The sequence below is a fragment of the Microtus pennsylvanicus genome, chromosome 2 (genome assembly GCF_037038515.1).
Source record: "Microtus pennsylvanicus isolate mMicPen1 chromosome 2, mMicPen1.hap1, whole genome shotgun sequence".
Lineage (NCBI taxonomy): Eukaryota > Metazoa > Chordata > Mammalia > Rodentia > Cricetidae > Microtus > Microtus pennsylvanicus.
The window spans coordinates 143,330,641-143,351,867 of NC_134580.1; the positions used below are offsets into that span (position 1 = coordinate 143,330,641).

At 51.7% G+C, this 21,227-nt stretch overlaps 1 protein-coding gene across 4 annotated transcripts in view; it reads right to left on the reverse strand.

Annotated features, from left to right (window-relative positions):
* Nfatc2 (nuclear factor of activated T cells 2) overlaps positions 1-21,227 on the reverse strand; it is a 111,126-nt gene that overhangs the window by 6,424 nt on the left and 83,475 nt on the right. For 3 of the 4 annotated variants that reach the window (XR_012909740.1, XM_075963160.1, XM_075963159.1), the window contains exon 9: positions 19,530-20,222. Coding sequence is in view for 3 of the 4 variants with exons in the window: in XM_075963160.1 (XP_075819275.1) it covers positions 19,530-20,222 (693 nt within the window). In the remaining variant the exon portion in view is untranslated. Of the gene's footprint in view, positions 1-4,682; positions 4,769-19,529; positions 20,223-21,227 lie in introns of all 4 variants that reach the window. The other variant, XM_075963161.1, reaches the window with a different exon arrangement.

Sequence of the window (21,227 nt, forward strand, 5' to 3'; positions counted from 1 at the left end):
TCTCGCTCTACCCGCTGAGCCATCTCACTGCCTGTTTTCGCTTAAAACAAAATATGTTTGAGATGGGGTCTTGACATATAGTCTAGGCACTCATGACGTAGCCAAGGCTGGCCCTGAACCGACAGGCAATCCTCCTGCCTCTGTCTCTGAGTGTTGGGATCATAGGCGTGTACCACTGTGAGTGGACTTCTAAAATCTGCTGTGGGAATGTCAACTGTGGAGTGGATGACATCACCAAGCCTGGTGTATGGCGGTCAGCGCTATTAGCAGTCATAGTCAGGAGCATGCTGGTGTACCCACAGTGCTTTGCATGAGAAGGTGGGGCTCAGTTCAGTGTTCCGCATGTGTGCTGGAATCAGTGGGGGTCAGAATACCACTTCTGCTGTGACTTGATCATGAGCCTGGCTTTACTGACAGAACCGCTCTGTGCTTCAGTTTCTCAACCTATAAACTGGGTCCAAAAATATTACTGCTTCCTGGTGCTGTGAGCATGCGTACATCACCAATCAGTGACTACAGTACCCTGGATAGAAGATGTGTGGGCCTGCAGAACAGAGCGCTAGACGTCGGGGATGTTCAAGAATGAGCCTTGGGAGACCATCGTAACGAACACTTACGAGATGGTGAATAGCTCTGTTAATGGGACCCCAGGGGCTGGACTCCTACAATCAGCTGGCTGGGAACGCATGTGCAGGTACTGTATTCGGTGTTCTGGTACCAGCTCACTCACTGGGGCCTAAAGCGGGAAGCTCAAGGAAGGATGCCAACTCCGGCTCTGCTGATGCAGCATTGCCAGAGCCCAGGGAGCTGCCAGCCCTCTGGGGATGGAATGGAAGCCAAATGCAGAGGGAGGGACTAGCAGCTTCCATGAAGCTTTTCAAAGTCGGGATCCTAACGGCCTTCCTTGTTTGCTCAGCCTCCGGGGTAAGAGCAGGCAGTCAACCCCTCATGGACCTCTTCCCACAGCCCAGGTATGCTGAAAATAGCTAATAGATATTGCTTTGTGCACTACGGGCCCTCATACAGGGTCAGCCCCCTCCTGAGGAGTGCAGGCCTGAGAGGCTAACCAACCTCTCGACAGCCAGGGAGATATGCTGTTGTCCTCTCTTGAGGTGCCATGTTCCCTAACTTCAGGCAGTGGTTCCCATTACAGATCTTTACACTGAGGACTTACATAGTGGCAGCTATCATGTCAGCAACCTCTGTGGTAGTGGCTTTTCTTTCTGAAATCCTATGTAGCCCTGGTTGCAGGGGAGAAAGTTCTAGAACATACACCAACCAGATGATGGCAATTGCATCATTCTTTGTCAGGCTAAAACTTGAGCCCCGAGTTCTGAGGGGCTCTGCTCAGTCTCTCCATCCAGGTGTCCCCTTGCAGGCCACTAGGGTAGGGGACAGCCTGCTACCCTTTGAAGTGAGTCCACAGGGGCCACTGTGACCCTTATCTTCCCCAATTAGAAAGGAGAGTCTCGCTCAGCCCCATCACTGTCTTGTTCCTTTCCTGTCCATCTTTCTCTCTCTTTCATCTTGATTTAATTCTCCTATACCCCAAACTCCTGCTCTGGGCCAACCCCCCATCTGCTTTTCAGAGTTCCCCTGGAGGACCTTGTCATCTGTCCCTTTGAGCCACCTCACTGCCCACCACTCTCTAAGCATGCGTAGTTCCCGCTCCCACCTTCCCATTCATGCCACCAGCAAACCTCTAATCCTCTGTGTCCCCCACCAGGCTGATGCCATCCCTGCCTCTTCTCAGGTTTGCATCTTCTGCCCGTGCCAGCCACAACTTGGACATAGGCTCTTCTGTACCCTCCCTTCCTGGAAACTTGCTACTGCTGTTGCATCCTGTGCCCCAGACACAGGAAATACCCAGCAATGACATGATGACACAGATCGAAAAGGCTAAACACTTCAGGCTCCATGTCAGACTTGGGTAGGGCTCCCAAGGGTGACCCAGAGTTCTGAGTCTGCTCCCCCCTTTTGTCCATCCCATAATTCCTCTGTATATCTCCTTCCTCTGCCAGCTTATCTTCCCACCTTGGTCCATGTGCCTCCACACAGACTCAACCCACTTCCAAATCTAACTTCTCGTTTGTTTTTGTTTCAACAGTACCTATTCCTTCCCTCGCACACCCCCTAGAAGTCAGTGGATCCACAAGTCTCACAGATTGCGCTGTGCATAGGACCATAAGCACAGCTGGTATTTTGGGTGGCTAGTACTGGCCGAGAAATTTCATCTACAAGAGGATGGACCATGCAGATTTTCTGAGCATGGCAGGACTATTTAATTCCTACCTCAGCACTAGGAACATGGCTAAGCTGTGGACAGGCACTGTAGAGCCTGGAGGTCCCTTGCCGCAGCAGGCAATGGGGTTTAGATTTAGATGTGAATCCGGCCCACTCTTTCAGTTTATTTAATCTGCAGCCTACATGCTGGTCAAGAAATTGTTCTGTGAGGTGTAGCATTCACCCCCTTTTGTTTTTGGAGACCCAGAACCCTCGCTGTATTTTGTGCAGGAAAAGGCCAGCTAGTATCTGAGTTTAGTGGTCAGGTTTGAGCCAGGTGGTCTGCCAAAAGCACCATATTCTAAGAACAGGATGGGTGAGGGACAGCCCATCACAGTGCTGCTAACCCCATTAAAGACAGGGCTCAGGATGAACGTCTCTCTAACTTCAGTGTGACCCAAGGCTGCCACCAGGAAAGAGAAGATGGATAGGTTTAAAATGCATCAAAATTATAGCATCTTCCCTTAGCAGAGATAACCATTCATATATAGAGGTAATACAGCTATAATACTATGAAGCAATAAAAAATGGCAACAGACAATATTGAAAGGGCCATGCCAGGGACCAACAGGCCCTTTTGGTAAAGGACTAGATACTACTTTCAGATTTGTGGGTGTTAGGGCCTCTCTCTACTATTGAGACACCTATAGGCAAATCAACATCAATATGTCGCGATAAAACTTTATTGACAGCAGGATGGGGGCCAGATCAAGCCTCACCACCATAGTTTGCCAGTGTCCGAGAGGTAAGAGAGTAGTGTTTTCTCTGCCTACTTTGGGGAAGTCAGAGCCTCAACTACTATTACTTATAAATTAGTCTGGGTTTGTTTAGTGGTAACATTCTAGTAGCTAAAACCGACTTGTCAAGGAATTTGTTAAAGAAGGGACTCTCAGGGGCTCTTCCTACAGCCACCTCCACCTTAGCTGCTTACTCCAGAATGGCAACTGCAGGAAGGAACAGAGAGGCTTCACTGCTTCTCTTCCAAACCTCAACTGTTTTCTACCATCCAGCCAAACTGTAGCTAGAGAGCCCCTCCTGCAGTCAGGACAGGACTGGAGCACCCCTACCCTGGCTCTTTTGCTGTGCCCAGTCAGGAGGACATCACTTCTGCTGATGTAGGAGAAGATCCCAGGGGAGTGTCCTCTAGAGTCAAGGCCCAGTTCTGGGCTTGAAGGACTGGGCCTTTCCTGTCACTCACAGCTCGGATGTTACCTGAGGATGTAATCATGGGGCTTACTTTCTGGAGAAACGTACCTTGCATCTTTTCTCTGTCCCCTTCCTGGGCTCTGGACACCTAAGACCACTAGAGCACTCTCTAGAACATAGCCAGGCTATCTATCCGGGCCCAGTGGAAAGGACAAAATCCCTCAATTGGTCAAGGGCCAGGTCAGTGTTGGGGTCAGAGGGAGGCTGAGAGTTGGGGCATCTCCCAAGTTTCCAGGCCCAAGAAGCATGGTGCACCCTGGGCCTTCTAAGTGACTTTGCTCTCCACAGAAAACATCTATTTTTATCAGCCTGATTCCTGGGCTGTGGACAAAGCTCAGCAGGGGGTGGCTGGTACAGTGAATGCCCTTGACCTTAGTGAAGTCTGAATCCTCTTGTTGCCTGAGATGAGTACATGGCCTTCCCAGGAAGGGTGCATTGTAGTGTATAGGGACGCCTTTATCCCTTGTCTTCAGGAAAGTGGGGACCAGGGGTCTGAACTGCCAGCTCATTGGTACACTTGCAAGCATGGCTTTTACGCACTGATTTTTTTTTAACTGGGATTTTTAGTGTGACTCTGCCAAGGGCATCTGGACCTTGCCTGGGTGGTAAAGGGGCTGCTTCCACTGACAAAAAGAAGTGGGGAGCCAGCCATGGCCCAACACCCCAGCAGTGCCAACTTAATCGCTGTCCCAGAGGGCTCAGCGGGCCAGCCGCAAACTCAGGCTGATCACGTGGCAAGGGCACAGGAGAGTCGTCACTTCCACCCTTACCCTAGGGACTATATTGTCAGAGACAAGCTTTCCCCAACCAGTCTGGTTCAGCCACCTGATCCTTCTCTGCAGCCCCAGAGGTCAAAGTCAGTTAGTCGAAGCAGACAGGAAGCCAAGCAAGGTCATCTGTGTACTAGAGAAGGCCACACACACTCTCTTGCTCAATGGGCTTCCTAGAGCTTTTACTTAATACAGAACCCCCATTCCTGTAGGGTGCAGGGTCCCCCAGAACAGCATGCAAACCCCTGCATCCACCCCCATCTCAGACTGAGAATCTTGGCACTGTCAGGAGTGGGATCCGCAAGGACAGTTGGCCAGCGAGCAGAGAGCCTTGTGGTTGGTGCTTTCTCTCTGACTTAACCATAAATTTGAGGTAAGCAAACATAGCTGGTGACCCCAGGGAGAAGTAGAAGAATCCGTTACCTTTCACTTTGATTTCTCGGATCAAAGACCAGTCACTCGGTCTCATAATATGTTTTGTATCCAGCTAAGGTGTGTGTCTATCAGTTCTGAAAAAGACGTGCAAAACCATTTTTGAGAAGAAAAGGAATAATTACCTTTGAACTCTATCATACTTCAAATTTGTTCCTAGCTACACAACCCAGGACAGAACTTCACCCTTGGACGAGAGTTTCTGGCCATTCTGTGTTAACTTCCTGGCCTGAATGAACCCAACAACTGGGGTCAGTACCACTGTGACGAGGGACTTTATACAAAGCTGGGGGTGGTCTCTTAGGCAAAAATGCATCAGCAAAACGAGGAACTATACCTGTCTCTAAGCAACACGAAGGCCTCTCACCAGTCTCTATGGCTGTCTCAGAGAAAAAGTTGGCTCCCCCTGGAGCCTACAGAAAAGGAATCCCAGGAGGGATCCACCTACTGTGATGTAGCACCTCAGGGTTTCCATGCTTTCCTAAAGAGTTTCCCCTAAGTTAATTCTCTTCAAAGCCTCTTGCCCCTCAGAGCAATGAAGATGCCCTTTGTTTTTCAGAGAAGGAGACCTGCTGTTGTTTTTAAAGCCATCTATTGTCTTTTCTCTTCCACTTGGAGCAGTTTCTTGCCAGTCAAGCTTTCAGAGTCCTGTCTTCCCTGTACCCTCTGGAGGGTACACGAAGGCCTGAGCTTCCTTTGATGCAAACAACTGCGTGTCTCTGAGGTTTCTGTTGGATTTGGGTGTGTGTGTGTGTGTGCAGAACTTGAATCCACTCTCAAGGAGAGCCAGGACCCCCTGGAGCCTCATCCGAGAGGAGGGGCTTCTTTTCAGCACTACAAGCCATGCTGGTACTTCCAACTAGGGCTGGGGTGGGTCCAAGGCTGACCTGGGACTACACGGCCCATTGTTGTCTTCCATCTGTTCTCACAGTGACAGTAGGAGATGAGGGGACCCTGTCTTCCCTAGTCTCTCTAGAGACACAGAGGGCTGCTTTCTAGTGTTCGGGGGGTACCAGGCCCTGAGACAGCCCTGTCTGGCCTTTCATGTCTACACTATGATAGCTCCTCCAAAATCCAGAGCAAGTGTTATCAGGCCATTCCTTCTGGTGTTAAAGACATTAACAACCTCGACAATGGCCATGTTAGGAGTTTTACCTCTGGCCAGCACCCCTGAATGGCTAGTTAGGATGTCTACTATAAAGCTCAAACTACACGGCTCAGACTCATTTCTGGACCCTCTGTCTACCAGACCCAAAAGCCCCAATTCCCCTCATTCCCAGTGTACTGTTTCTAGTTCCATTTACTATTTTTTTTCTTTTGAGACAGCGTCACAAAGCTAAGGATAGCCTTGAACTTCTGATCTGCATACGATGAGATTACAGGCACGTACCAACAGGTCAGAGTTTGCAATGCAAGCACCAGCCTTGTTCCCACTGTGAGAAATGCAGATGACTATCCCCAGTAATGCTGACACCTTCTCACAGCTTATGGCCCCTGTCTACTCAAATGCTTCTGCATCTGACCTGGAAGAGGGACTAACTGCCCTTCCACAACCTCAGCCTCCAGCTTAGGCCCCTGCCTACCAGCGGGTGATTTCCCCTCCTCCATTTGTCGCTCCTAGAAAAAGAGCTCAGAAATACCACATGGCTAAGGGTTTCAGTGTGCCCCCATAACACCAAGCTAAGCAGCCCACAGGGGATGGTAGTGTTACCAAACTGCTTAGTGCTATAGTCGGAGTTCCTGCCTGCCCTACCTCCATGAACTGAAAAGCTGGTACCAAAGCAGGGAAGTCTGCACCTCAAAAAGGCAGTACCCCTCACTGTGTGAGTTGGGGTGCCGCACCTCTTCCTGTTAGTGATGAGGTTTCTCACTGCTCTTGGTGGAAGCCAGAGGCAGGGCCTCTCTCAGTCTGAGACATACAGCTCAACTTGGGTCCGTGATTCCAACCTCTTACCATATCCCCCTGTGCTGGTGAAGTGCAGGCAGCCCCAACCGCAACCTCGCAAAGGCTCCAGGTTTAATGGAATTGCTGTTCTCAGGCCAAACTATTGAGGGCAAGAGAGGGTTTGTCCCTGCCATGACCCAAGCCCTATAGTCCCCACTAACCTTTCTCTGGTAGTGATGTACTAGCTCTGGTTCCTAAGGAGCCCCTTTGGGGTTTGCACCAACCTTGCCTTCCTGGGGCTGGAAACCCTTTCACCCTACACCCCTCTCCTGACCTGGGGAGCCTGTCAGTCAGGAGCCAGCCCCAGGGACTCCTATTTAGGGTTTTCCAAATCTGAAAGACCTTCAGGATACACTGAGCAAGGATGCTAACTGCTTCTGGAAGCTTCTGGAATGAAAGCACGGTGACAGTCAAATTCTTGCATGGTTTCTCATCTGACACCGCTGTGGCATGAGCTGTGCTCAGCAATGCTACCTATCATCTCTAAAACCCTCTGGGAACTAGGACTACTATCCTGTCTCCCTGCGAGTTACACAGGAAGTAGGCTATATGGAGCCCTGTGAGGGCTCTGGGAATATGAAGATGGACATTAAGAGGCATCCTCCTCATATGCTCCAAAGCCATTGGTCCGAGACTCACTGCCCCCTCTGGGGGTCTCCTACAAGGCTACAGGAAGACAAAACAGGACACACTACTCTTCTGCCATGAGCACTGTGATTCAACAGTCAAGAAGTGATTTGCTTAAGCTGCAGTGATTACAATAAACACACGAGAAGTTGCCCGAGTCAAGGATCTGCCCTCTGGCGGGCTTCCTGACTCCTGGAGCCACAGGCACACGTGGCTAGAAGGCCCAGCACATGTTAGAAAGGTCTGTGTGTTTGTGAGTTGTGAAGCCAAAGGGAAGCAGAGGCAGGTCAAGGGGCCTGCTCAGTCTGATGGCTCTAAGGTTCCAGTAGGCCAGGGGAGGAACCTGCTCCCAGGACACCAGCACACCCACATCTGGATGCTTGCACATGGACTTGAAGCCCGGGAAGAAATGCCAGGAAGTGTAGCCTCTCTGTCAAATCAAGACCTAGGCTGAGTTCACCCTGCGGCTTCTGCTCGCTCAGCTCAGCAGAAAGTCTCCTGAGCAACGCCTCTCCTGTCAATCAAATGACCACACAGCTGTCTCAGCAGCAAGCCTAGCAGAAAGGCTCTGAACGGAGCCACGTGCCAACTTCCTCTCCCTTCCGCATGCTCGCTGTGGCCCACCCCAGGCTCTTCAAGAAGACGGGCCGTGAAGCAAGCCTTAACATCAAGGCTGATGCAAGAGTCTGTGAACCGGAGTTCAGGAAGCAACCATCCAAACCCACAGAGCAGCCGTGACCGCAAATGAGATGAAACAACTAATTGTTTGGGAAACCGTGCATCTCAGTGGCTTGAAAGGCTTAGGCAAAGGCTACTTGGCAACTTCTGAGATTGTGTGTGCCTGCCAGGTGGGACAGAGGCCAGGGGAGGGCAGCTCAGCCCTCCCGCCGGAGGAGCAGGTGCAAACCACAGCAGCAAGCAAAGCTTCTCCCACAGTCCCCATGCCTGTCACAGGTCAGCGTCTCCCCTCACTGAGGGTGAGATCCCCAACTCCTGACTGGACTTCAAGAGACCTTACCATCATATACTAAGTAACTGGGTAGTTTCTGCTCCTCTCATAAACTCACCTTCTAGATTCTTCTATGCCCTGCCACAAGTGCCACCACCTGCTCACAGTCGAGTCCCCAACACAGGGTGCCCTACACAGGTACCCATAGACTTCAAGTGCCGAGGTAAGCCCACCTCCTGTGCACAGACACGGCTATGCTGCACTCGCTCCTGTGTTCTGGGCACTTAAAGTCTGCCCTTTCCCCAGATGGCTCCAGGCACACGTGCCTCCCTCCTACACTCCAGATTCATTACCTGTCTGGAAAGAAGCCCCGCAGGACCCAAGTGAGGCCTAAACCCCATCTTAAGTCTCCTCTAATGGGAGTTGTTGGCCCAGCGGTGGTACTTATGACCCAGTGGTTGCCTGGAGTGACCAGTATGGAGTGCATGTGCCCTTGTCCACTCTGTCCAACCCTCCTCATGGCTACTTGCTGGGGACTGAATTCTCTCTGACCCCCAAGTTTGTACTGTGAGCTGTTAGCCCCTGTGTGAGGGCATTTGAAGATGGGGCCCATGGTCTAGGGATGAAACTAAGGGATCGAGAGCTTCCCTAGCATGCACAAGACCCTAGGTTCTGTGCCAAACCTCACCAAATACAAGATGAGGTTGACATGAGGGAACAATGCCTTCCCAAGAGCCCAGGGGCGGTCTGTATGTCTCTCTTACAGATGCAGCAGAAAGGTTTAACTGTAAACTCAGCAGAGCCCGGCACAGAGCTGTCTACACTGGTATCCTGACCTTGGGCATTCAGCCCCCAGGACTGTAAAGAGATGGATGTCTATAATCTTATTACCCAGCCTGCCTGATGCTACAGTCTCAAGAGGCCTGTTTTGTCCAAGTCATTTCTCCATAATGTCCTGAGTCAAGCTCACAGGCAGGCATCAAGGTTAAGGGACTGCCCCGTCCAGGACCACAGGGCTAGCCTGTGACAAGGCTCTCAAAAAGCTGCTGTCACCTCCACATTGCCTGTGTACATCCTTGCCCATCTTCCCCTTCCTCTGTCCCTGGCATCTTTATGGGTTTCCAGGTCTCTCCAGTTAGCAGCCTCATTCCATAGCTCTCCCTCCTACTCAGCCATTACACTCGAAGGAAGGGGCTTGTAATTCAGGACAGGCATCACGGCCTGACTCTTCACAGCCAGACTGCTGTTGTCCAAATCTGCTGTGTCCCTTCATAGGCTCATCCCATGCCATCTCTATAAAGACAACAGTCATTCCTAACTTCAGGCTTTGGAGGCATCAGCGATGCAGCCTCCTTACCCACAACATGGCAACCTGGGCAGAAGATGGCTGCTCTCAGTCTACATCCATCTCACACAGGTCCTCTTCCTTTGGAGGGGGAGGGGAAGAAGTACAAATCACATCCTGCCCCCACGGAGTACCAGTTGCCTCAGGCTGACCACGTGTGGAATAAGATTCTGAGTCACCCCCTGCTGCAAACCAGAGACTTCGGGAAGCTAGCCCCAGCAGCAGCCAGCCGCCAGACATACAAGGCCTCAGGTCTTCTGAGAAAAGTGCCCTGCTCCAAACTGTCCCCAGTTCTCAGGATGAGTAAACCCAGAAGTTCTGAGCCTCCAATTTCAAGTGAGGCAGAGGTGCTAGCCAGACAATGGCATGTTGCTGGGTGGGGGTGGGCGGAGTAGTTTGCACCAAGCCCTAAGGTGGTGAAGGAACTGTCTGCCTTCAACTGTGCCCTAGAAGATACACATCTGCAAGAATCAAGCAACACAGGATGGTGCTGTGGGACCCGACTCTAGCACCCTCTGACCCCAGCCACCCACACCCACCAGGCACCCTGGGTAGTGTTTTCAATAACCCAGAGCTCTGTCTGGGGGCCTAAAGAGGAGCAGGGCTGTGTGTCTGGGGTGCACAAGAGATGCCACTGGGATGGGTGGCTGGCCAGTCAAGCTCACCTCTGGAGTTATCTAGAGAAGCATGGCATGTGGGTCTGTGCAGGTCCCAGGATTGGATATGTCACCCTACTTTGTCCCGTACGAGACATGTTAGCAGGAACCAGTGTCACAGATACCTGGCTGTGGATGGGTCAGAGCGAGACCCTGGGCATATGGCTAGAAAGAGCCTCTGGAAGGCAGCTCCTAGCAGTACAGGGACTGTGTGGGAGAGACAGATTGTACAGGTGGCTGTGGAGGGCAGATGGAAAAAATCTCTGGTATTGATGTTCAGGGCTGTCCTCCTTGGATGTGTCCTGGTCATAAGGCAGAGGACGGTGCCCTGAGCTTTGGGCCATGCTATTCCTCTGCTGGGCAAGTTCTTTTCCTTAACTGTGTTAAAGAGTCCATGATCTAAGGTTGACCTAAAACTCAGGGGAGTTCTGGGGGCCAGAGAGCTGGCTCAATGGAGAAGAAGACGACACAGCAGAAGACAGAAGAGAGCCAGCTGGTTCCAGGACCCACAAGAGGTCTAACAAGTCAGCACAGCTTATGCACCCCCCCCCATAAAGGGTTGACACAAGTGTATCATGGCGAGACAGAAACTGATGTAGGGGACAAGGCCCCGGGAGAGCCTTGTCTTCTGTGAAGAAGCCAATGCCAGGCCCATGGGGAAGAATGGACATCTTAGCAGATGGGACTATGAGTGAGTAACTCAGAAAACCATGGTTCTTGACGCCAACCCTAAGTAGAATTGTGCAGGGTAATGGGAGGGGTTCCTATGCTAGAAGGTGACTTAGTGATGTCAGGGGAGAAAGGGCCCGTCATTGGCCCTTAGGCTTGGTGAACTCAGAATGCCTGGTCGGTTATAAAAGCTCAACAGTGAGGCCCAACAGTGTTGATCCTGCAGCACCGAGTGGGGCCCTGCACGTCTTTCAGTTTCAGATCAGAAACGAAAGGAAGTGACGAGCATGGAATTCAGGGAGCCATCTCTCTGGTGGAGTGAAGGGTGTGTTTAAGAAGACATGCCGAGTTCAGGCACAACGCTTACCTGAAGCCCAGGAGCTGCCACTCTGATGAGGCAGACTGGGCACCATCATGGCTGAATCAGAGCCAGCCACTCACTGATAGAAATGCCCCACACCGTCCCTGTGTTAGGGGTGAAACCCAGACCCTGGAAGACTATATAGCACAGCCACCTCTTACAGAGCGTGAGACGTCACAGACAGGGGCAGGGCAGGACTACGTAGAAAGTGACCAGACACCAAGCTGGCCAGAGTCTGTGCTCTGCTTGACCCAGGATGAAATGTACATCACACACTGCAATGTAACATATAATATGCAAAATACATATCCTTCATATAATATGCAAAATACATATCCTTCATATAATATGCAAAATACATATCCTTGAGTATATAGCTATGTATTATAAATGTTATCCATAACGAGCATTTACAGAGCAACTGAAACTGAGCCCTGCATTTTATGTGATTAAAATTCTCTCACTGTTAGAAAGGACAATGGTAAAAGTGGGGAATTTTTTTTAAAGTCCTTAAGTTTTAGAGACTAGGTCAGGAAGGCCAGGCTAGCCTCAGACTCCCTCTGTAAGCCAATGTTGATGCTGATCTCCTGATCCTCCTGCCTCTACCTTACCGGATCTGGGATGACAGGCACACCCCATCGCCATGTGGTGCTGAGATGAAAACCTAGAGTCTGCCCGCACTCTGCCAACTGAGCCACATCTCCAGGCTCTTTTAGGGAGTCAAGACTGAGGGGTTATAGCCAGCCAGCCTTCTCCAAACAATCAGAGGGGTCAAAGGGCAGAGGCACCCCGGGTTAAATTTGCTCTCAACGAGTATCAATAGGTAGTATGTAATTTTGGTTCTTTTTGTTCATATAGTTGATAAAACACGCAAGCCTCAGTCTACACATAGGACTCTTTCCTGCCTGATGCCTCAGGCACACTGCTAAGCAGAACAAGACAGGGTAGGAAGTCCTTATTTAGACCCAGCCGATGGCAGGGACAAAAGGACCTGCTCAAATCGGCCATTCAAACCTTAAAACATCAATTATGTTAAGGCCATGAGTTCATAATGGCTCTAAATTAGTCACACACGCACACACAACTCTAATTGATACCAGGGAAGGATGTTAATATTTCTTTTTAAAGAATGTTAACTATTCTTTTTAAAGTGGTAAATAATGGAGAAGAATCGGGGCATTCATCTGGCTTGCCCGTCTCGCTGAATTCTCCCATTGTGGGTGTAGGGAAGCTTCCCTTTCCAGCCCTTTTCCAGCTTACCGGAGAGGAAGGGTAGGCTGGATGGGAACAGAGTGTCACCCAGCGCTGATAGTCTACCAGGGGACTTGTTGGGGGAAGCATTCCCTAGCAAGCACTACTAACTTCCAGGGACAGGTCACCTGAAGTCACACCCCTCCCAGTGAGGACACACCACCGCCTGGGAGGTAGCCTTTCACACCTCTCAACTGGCATGCTACCATAAACTACTTCTAGAGGCAGAGAACCTGGCTGAACCTCCCCCACCAGAACAACAGAAGCAGAAAGAAGCTGGGCCAGGAGAAATTCCACATAGGACAAACCACCACGTTCATGTTTCTTGCAGTAAAATGGTTAACTAAACTCTGTGATAGGCCCCTCCTTGTGAAACATTTGGGGCTCAATAGAGGAGCAATGGAGCAGTGTGGGGTAAGAAACTTAGAACAAAGGCGGTCACTCTCTCGAGCTAATTCTAGTGCAAACGCACGGTAAAATCACAAGTGAACAAGGTGGGCTGGGAGGCGGCTCGGTGTAAATTCCTGCTGCACAAGCAAGCGGACCCGGAACCCATGTTACACTAATAATCCCAGTCCTAGGAAGAGAGGTGGACCCCTGGGGGTCGCCAGCCAGCCAGCCAGCCAGCCAGGTCAGTGATCTCCAGGTTCAGCGAGAGACCCTGACTTGAAAAATATAAGGTGACAAGTGAAAGAGAAAAAAGACTTGATATTGACCCTCTGACCTCACGGACACAAGAGCGCTCACGCACACGCAGAGAGAGATTTCCTGAAGGTCCCTCAGCCACAAGGAGGAAGGCAGCAGACTGACAGAGGCAGTGAGGACTTCCAAGATCCCCACCTGTGCAGGTGCTGCCTTAGGCAGCCACAGGGGTCAATGATGCCCCTGAAATTACATGCCTAGGGGTCCCCACAGGAATGTGACCAAAGCCAGTCAGCACAGGACAGCCAGCAGATGCTGTGCTGCTAAGTAGCTCAGATGCAGGAGGCAAACGGTGGGCCTGTGGATTGGGCAAGTGGCTGCTTCTACACGACACTACCATGCCTGGGCCTTCCTTGCCTTTGACTCCTGACAGCTGTCAGGGAAGGGGGACCAAAACAATGCCCCACTTCTTTAACGCTGACATCTAATCTAAATATTAAAAAAAAAACACTGTGTGTGTGGGCCAAGCAAAAATTTCAGGCTAACTGCACCCAGGGAATATCAGCGGGCCACCCCTTTCCCACATCTGAGAGCTGACAACAATTCAACACATGTGTAGGAAGACACAGAACTATTGAATCAGTTTGGGATCAGTTCATTTGTCGGTGCCCAATAAAGCTGAAAATTCAAAAGACGCCACCAACTCCCAGAAATCTGTGCACCCCGGCTATTGGAATCTCACAGGCACTCCGCCATCCTCAGTTTGTGCAACAGAACCTCCACTTTCTCCAGGCTTTTGGAAAACCAGCAGCCAAGGAGTGTCCTTCCAGCTTTTCTGGGACAGCAGAATCAAGGGGCCACAGAAAAAACTCATTTGTTAGTCCAAAGGGCCTGCACTCACCAGTCCTGCCACAGACCCAAGCTAGGTGCCCCACACTGCATGCAACGTGACCCAGGGGCTACCTGCTCTGGCTCACCTGCCCAGAGATCTAGTTTCAGAGCAGTACAGAAGGTAAAACAGACATCAGTCTAAGCCCAACAGGCTTTGTTCGTAAGCACCAGAGCAGACAACCCTCACGCCCAACCCTGAGCATCTTCCACTTCACCCAGAGACAGAGCACACAGTGTTGATCAGCAAAGCAGGCCCGGCCCTTCCTTTATAAATGGTCTCAATGTGACTGGATCCCCAGATCAATAAAAAATTAAAGAGGTGTCAAAAACCCTATGGGAAAGAGCCAAGTTGATGGTTTAATCATTCCTCAAGACCCAAGCCCTTCTCCAGGTGCTAAAATCAAGTCCAGTGCATCCAGGGCAAGAAGCAAGTCCAACAGAACGGTAGAGGGCAAAGCCCAAGGAACAAATCCAAACAGCACTCAATGGGATGGGAGGAAAAAAGATACAAATTCCTCACAAAAGAGGCACAGGGTGGGTGCTAAGCCCCTGGGAAAACAAAACTCCACCAGCTACCCAATATGAATTTACTGGTGGAGAAGGAAGAGCGGAGAGAGTACAGAAGGAAGATTTGGCTAACTGCTGGTCAGTTCCTAGCCTTGAGGCACAAACTTGCTTTTTGGGGATGTACTTTTCCATAGAGAAGTAGGCTATAGCTAGAGTAGATATTTGAGGGAAATATATTTCCCTCATATATTACATAAACACACAAGATTACTTTAGGTGTGGCCTGGGAGACGGGGGGCCCAGCACAGTCTACAGGGTGCTGGCAGATGGCTCAGTGGATAATGTACTTGCCATGAAGATCCAGGCTGTCATTTTGGAGTGGCCCATTTGTAGCACTACACTATTAATTTGGGGTGGGTGTTAATATAGTTCAATATTTAAATACAGTGGAAAATACTCAGTTTTTACCCAATGTCTACTGCTCATGCATTTCCTATGAAGAACAAGAGCCAAACAGCTTTCAAAACAGCACTTTGGACACCCATAGATGCTTGGTCACATGCATGCACAAGCTAGGCTGTCCCCGCAGGTCACCTCCAGGCTCTGGCCAGCACAAGACCACATCCTCTCTCCCCAGGAGGGAGAAAGACAGCAAGGATGCCTGCAGATTTGGGCCCTGGTCCTTCTGCACCCACAGTCTCCTTCCTGTGGCTAAGACCCAAGGGCACGCCCATGCCCCCAAGGCCTGTGGTAGACTTGGTGGTGAGCTGGCCTGATGACCCTCAAACCACAGTTCAGCTGTGGCATCACCATGGCTCCCAGGAGGCATCATCAATGGTGAGGGTCACAGGTGACAGTCACTGCTTCCCTGGCACTGCTCCCAAGGGTCTGCATCCAGGCACGGAACCACGGCCACCCTATATTCATACTAAGGAAGTGGTGGAGGTGACCTACACTCTTGTCCTATTTTGGCACTACTAGACGCATCTCGAACAACCCAACTTGGGGAAAGATGTTCACCTTGGCTCCATCTCCTTCCTGCTGGGGATTCACCTTCTCCAACGTCAGCTGTGTCTAAAATGAATGTGCACCCCAGGGCCACACTCTGAGGTTCTCAGACTACAGACCTTGTTGGGCCCTATGAATATACTTGGTGTTATCTAAATGTGCAAACCTATGAAAACACTTAATTTACCACCTAGGTCAATGACAGTAAAAGAATCATAGGAAAAATTGTGTAAAAACTATTTCTTTCCAGAATTTTCTACTTAATATTTTGGACTGGAGTTGAGCATAAGAACCTGAACCGAAGAACAAAGATAAGGGAGGTGACTATAAACTTTTGGTTGTCCCGGAAATGGCATGTGAATTTGACTCTTGCCTCCCTCACATCTGTTTCCCAAGGGCAGCCAGAGCCACCTTCTCCAAAGATATCCAGGTCACTGCTGCAGAAGCCCCCCCCATCACCTGCTACACTGACTTCCAGGTCACCTTCACCTGCTGTTCCCAATCCCCCCACCCCGAAATGCTCTCCCTTCAGACCTTCCCACGGCAGTGCTCACCTCCCTGCTGCCCGCCCGCTCCTACCTGTGTGATGTCATCATCATTCGACCCCCTTGGACATTGGCATCTACACTGCATCTTTCCCCGAACATAACAAATACGCTTCAAGACAAGGCTTTCTTACCCTTTCACACACACAAAGCCCAGGACAGTGCCTGGTTCAGGCAGCAGGCAGCAAATATTTCGAGGTCTGGGCATGACCAGTGGGAGATCAGAGGCCAAGGACCACTGTGGAGGACGAAGTGGGAGGACAGGGAGAGCTGGAGAGGATGGAGATGGGATGGGGGAGGGACTCGGTTACTGGACCAGCTGCCATGTGCAGCCTGAACTGCCCAGGCACAATCTAGAGCTTTAGGGGGAGAGAGTAGATCCATGACCCCGGACAAAGCAGGTCAGCATTTACAGATGACATGTCAAGGGCGGTTGAATGGGACCCACTGCACCCGGAATGTTACACATTTCCCATTTTGAGGAGACTTTTGTAAGCATCTTTAAGCACCAGAGTGAGAAAAGCAGATGAGCTCTCAGCCCAAGAAGGAACAGCCGCAAACAATGAGGAATGCAGCTCAGAAGAGGGGCACAAGGCAGGACACTTGGTCATGGGCCAAGTTTGGAGACACTGGGGTGTGGCGCTCCTTGGACCCAGGGGAGAGGCTGGGCAAACTTCCAAGGTCAATGTTTGCCTCTGCGCAGAGACTCATGTCTACTGTGCTCTGCTCACACACTGCCAGTGTGTGCCAGTTCTGGGTTCACTGCCTCTGGCTTCAGGGAGTGAGACCCCTTTGAATGACAACCGAAAGAGCCCAAACCCAGTCACCCTCTGGCAGATGGAAGCATGTCTTGAGTCTGTCTGTCTGCTTTAAACCCCAAACAACAGGTCAAGAACCCCACACCACAGAGGAATGTATGCAAGGTTCTGGGTGCAGGGCCAGGTCTCTCGGGAGAATCCAAAGCCCTAGCAAACAAAAGCCAAACTGCACCCACATTTTCTGAGTTCGCCCCAGAGCACAGCAGGCCACACCAAGCAGAACTTTGGGAACAAAGCAAGCCAAGCACCAAACTGGCCAATGACACCTTGCTGCCTTGGGGACACATGACTCAGGCCAGGGAGACAAAGTATAGATGGAGAAATCTGAATATAGTGTTTGAGGGACCAGCGCTGGGCTGCAGGACCAGACATGCTGTGGGCCACACCTCGAGGGCTGTGGACAGACAGAGGACAGAGACCGTGGGAATGGCTCCCCTCAAAGGCACCTCCTGGTCTTAGTTTTTTTTTTAATGTCAACCAGGACAGTCAAGGCTCTGAAAAGTCCCACAACACCCTAACCTTTTCACCTTCTAAAATCACAGAATCTTCCTACAGAGGATTCCCCACCGAGATTGGAGATGGGAGGGGGGTCACAAGTGTGGTGAAGGGGTACTGAAGAAAAGCCTCCTGCAGTGAAAGCCATCTGTGCCCAAATCTGTGTCTGAGAGCGGAATCATGTTGGGGGAGGTGAGCTCACCCCAACACACCTGTGAGCCTTCCTATAGATTCCCCATAGGGCCCCCAAACCCAGCTGCTTCCTCTGTGGCACAAGTCATCCCTTCTGCACATCTGTGGCAGACACGGACGGCCACCTCTGACCCACTGAGGCATCTACCTGCAGGTTCCATAACTGAGGTGACTCGCGTTCATCTTTAACCGCAAGATGATGGGGGGGGGGGCACATCTCTGCTCCCAGAGACCAAATTAACCCCTCCACAGAGGCTGCTGGGAAACACCCGCCCTGTTCAGACACTCATCCCTAAAGCACCTTGCCTCAATGGGTCAGTCCCCTGCCTCCACATGAAGTGAGGCCAGGTACACACTGAGGATGGTGGGAGCTGCAGCTCTGTTGAGTTCTCTCTGCCAACAAGCAGCGAGACTGGCTCTCACTGGGATGTCTAATATTCACAGGTAGAGCGTACAGAAGTCCCTCACCACTGCACTCAACTCCCAAGCCCCATCAGTTCACAAAGCATTGCTATTGGGTTGGTCTGCCCAGGCATGCGGGGCCACGCTTTAGTAAGTGTCCCAAAAGGTCGTTGCTCAAAGAGGTTTGACTTTGGTTGATAGTTCCATCACAAAGATAGATGCTGTCCGAAGTCTCAGAACACCCAGGTAGCCTGGCTGAACAAGAATTCAAAGACTATGAGCAAACGCAGCATAACTTCCTATCACCCACAGGTCTCCATGGTAACCATGGCAACTGTTCTAGGGCATCCTTCCTTGCTCCCTGTTGGGTTCCTGGGAGTTAACGGCCCCAAGTTATTGTGCTTTCAAGGGTTGCTTGAACATTCCTAATCTAAAAATCCAAAATGCTCTGAAATTCCAAACTTGAGGATCAAAATGATTCCCAGAAAATTTCAAATTCTCGATTTCTCCAGATTGCAGATTTGGGAGTTAGGGAGGCAGGAATGGTAACGCAGCATTACAGGGTGTCGCCAAATACAAACCACTCTTGTTCCTGGATGTTCTGGGTACGGGACCCTCTACCCTGTATCAGCTGCTACTGCCCATGAACTGGATGGAGCTGGAGCTGCAGGCAGGGAGCAACTCGCCACTTAGAGTTTCTTCCTCCACTTCAGAAACCTCCCTCCAAGATTTCTGATTTTCTGGAGCCTCAAAGGGAAGAGAAGGCTCCTCCACCTGCCCCACCCTCTCTGCCCTCGGGCACCCTTTGCTCATCTCAGGTGAGTGTGGCCTTCCTCTGAGAGGCCGACTAGCCCCTGTCTCAGCTGCTCTGACAAGCCATGCCTCTGTCCAGGCCATGTGCCCACAAGCTGAGGGCACCTTCACACAAAGCCTTCTTCCACCCTCTCCCTGGCCCTGCCCCCCATCAGCTGAGCTCGCCCCAACGGAAACCCATTGCTGCCCCCCATCAATGGTCTCTGTGTCCCAGCAGCACGTGCCAGAGCTGCCCGCAGCCCCCATTCATGCTCCGGATAGAGCCCCTTTCAAGGCTGTGCTCCCTGCTCACTCTGCACCCCGCCCCCACGCACAGAAGAGGGCCATAAAGTGGGATTTTTTCCTCCACGGGAAAGAAAGAAATCTTCCTTTCTGATTTCCTGCCGTTCATCTAAATCTGGCCCCGGAAAGAGTATGGAAGTGGTGGGACAGGCCCAGTTCATGACCTCAGGGGACACTCCAGTGGCCAGAACTCCCTTCATTGGCTTTTTCTACTGCAGCGGTTGGAGGGGACACCTATGACTGCCAGCACTCACCCCAAGCTCCCGCAGTGAGCTGGTAGGCGTGTGACAATACAGGTTATCTTATATCATCCCTCAGGTTAAAATGGAGATACTAAGGCCCAAGGAGGTAGCAGGGTAGACTGGGCTGTATGGGGGGGTCCAGGATGGGGACATGGAGGGCTCCTTCCTCAGGGACACTGAGCAAGCACAGCTTCTTACCGTCATCCAGGTAGGTCTGGTCCAGGTTCTGTTCCTGTTTGACTGTCACTCCAGTGGGCATAGCGTCCTTCTGGTCACTGACTGGGGGTCCGTTTTTGGTAGCTCTGTGGTTCAGGGCAGTCTGTGGTTGGATGACTGTGGGGTAGGAGCCTGGGCTCAGCCTCTGGCCTTGGTTGATGGGAGGTGGGCCAGGCCTGGCTGAACCAGGGCCGAAGTTCTCACAGTACATGATATGCTGAAACTCCTGGTGTCCCCCGCCACGAAGCTGCTGGTTGGTGGGTGAGTAGTGAATCACGGGCGAGGCCTGCTGGGTAGCCGAGGATGTGTGTGGCAGGGTAGAGCCCTGGCTCTGGCCCTGAGAACCAGCATGCACCAGCACAGAGCGGTGGGCATCGGCCAGGCCCAAGGGTGCTGCCAGGAGGGCTGGCTGCTGGTAGCCCAGCAGGCCTGGACTCAGGCTCTTGCTCCTCTGGTAGAGAGCTGCTGCGGGGCTCTGCTGCTGGTAGCGGGCATCTGGGGATGACAGCCCCGAGCGGAACTGTTGGCAGGGGGCCATGGTAGCCACGAGACAGGAGGGGGACTCGGCCAGCATTGGGTGCTGTGGGTAATATGGCTGGCTCCCCAGGCTTCCATGGGCAGGGCTGCAGATCAGAGAAGGGTCATACTCATCGGGCTCCGTCTTGATGGCAGGGGCTGTGGAGAGAAAAGCGCAGGGCTGCAGCAATCATGGCAACCTGTGAGTGTGTGCCGAGGAGGAGGGGCACTTTGAGGAGCCCAGTGGGTGGGAGCATGGCTGGTGTGTGGCTCACTAGCCTTGGGCCACAAGATCCCCCCTGGAATTGTCATCAGGTGAAACTCGACCTTGGCAATGCCCTTGAACTGCAGACTTTGCCAGCTGTGGATGGGTGGAGGGTGGGCTCGACTGGGTGTTGGAGTCTGTGTAGCCTCGTTCCTCAAGGTGAGAGCTGAGAGGAAAAGGCTTGCTGTGACTCCCCCGCCTCTCGAGCCATCTGTCCCCATTGTCTCCCTGCGGTGTCCCCTCCTACCAGACACTGTCCCACATAGTCAGCGATGTTCAGTCATCACTGTCGACAGGGTCTAGAGTCACCTAGGAGACACTCCTCTGGGTATGTCTGTAAAGGAGTTTCTCCATGGGGGTGCGTGTGAAGACCCACCCTGAATGAGGGCAGCAGCACCCCGAGGGCTGGGCTCCTAGACTGAAGAGTCTCCATCTCTGTTTCCTGATTGTGATGCAGTGCGACCAGCCGCTTCCCTCTCTTGCTGTCCCCACCATGAAAGGCAGTACCCCTCTAAATGTCAGAATAAAACCTTCACCCCTTAAGTTGTGTTTGTCGGGTATTGTTCACAGCAAGGAGGAAAGCAGGCCACCCCCTCCCAGCATCCTCCCTTAGCATCACCAGGTTCAGGAGACAGGGACAGCTACATGAACGGACAAGAGGACTGTCACCAAAGGTGAGTGGGGCAGCCTCCTCAGAGTCAGGGTTTGAGGAGGTGACTATGTCCACAAATGCCATGCCAAGGCCAATGTCTCAGTTCTAGACAGCTAGAGACCTCAGGGTGGGCCTTGCTAGGGTTCCATTCCACCAGCCGAGCACTGACGCCCAGCCCAGAGAGGCCCTGCTACCGCAGATCGGGGGAGAATGTCGGAGCGCAGAGGCGACAGCCTTCTTGCTGAGA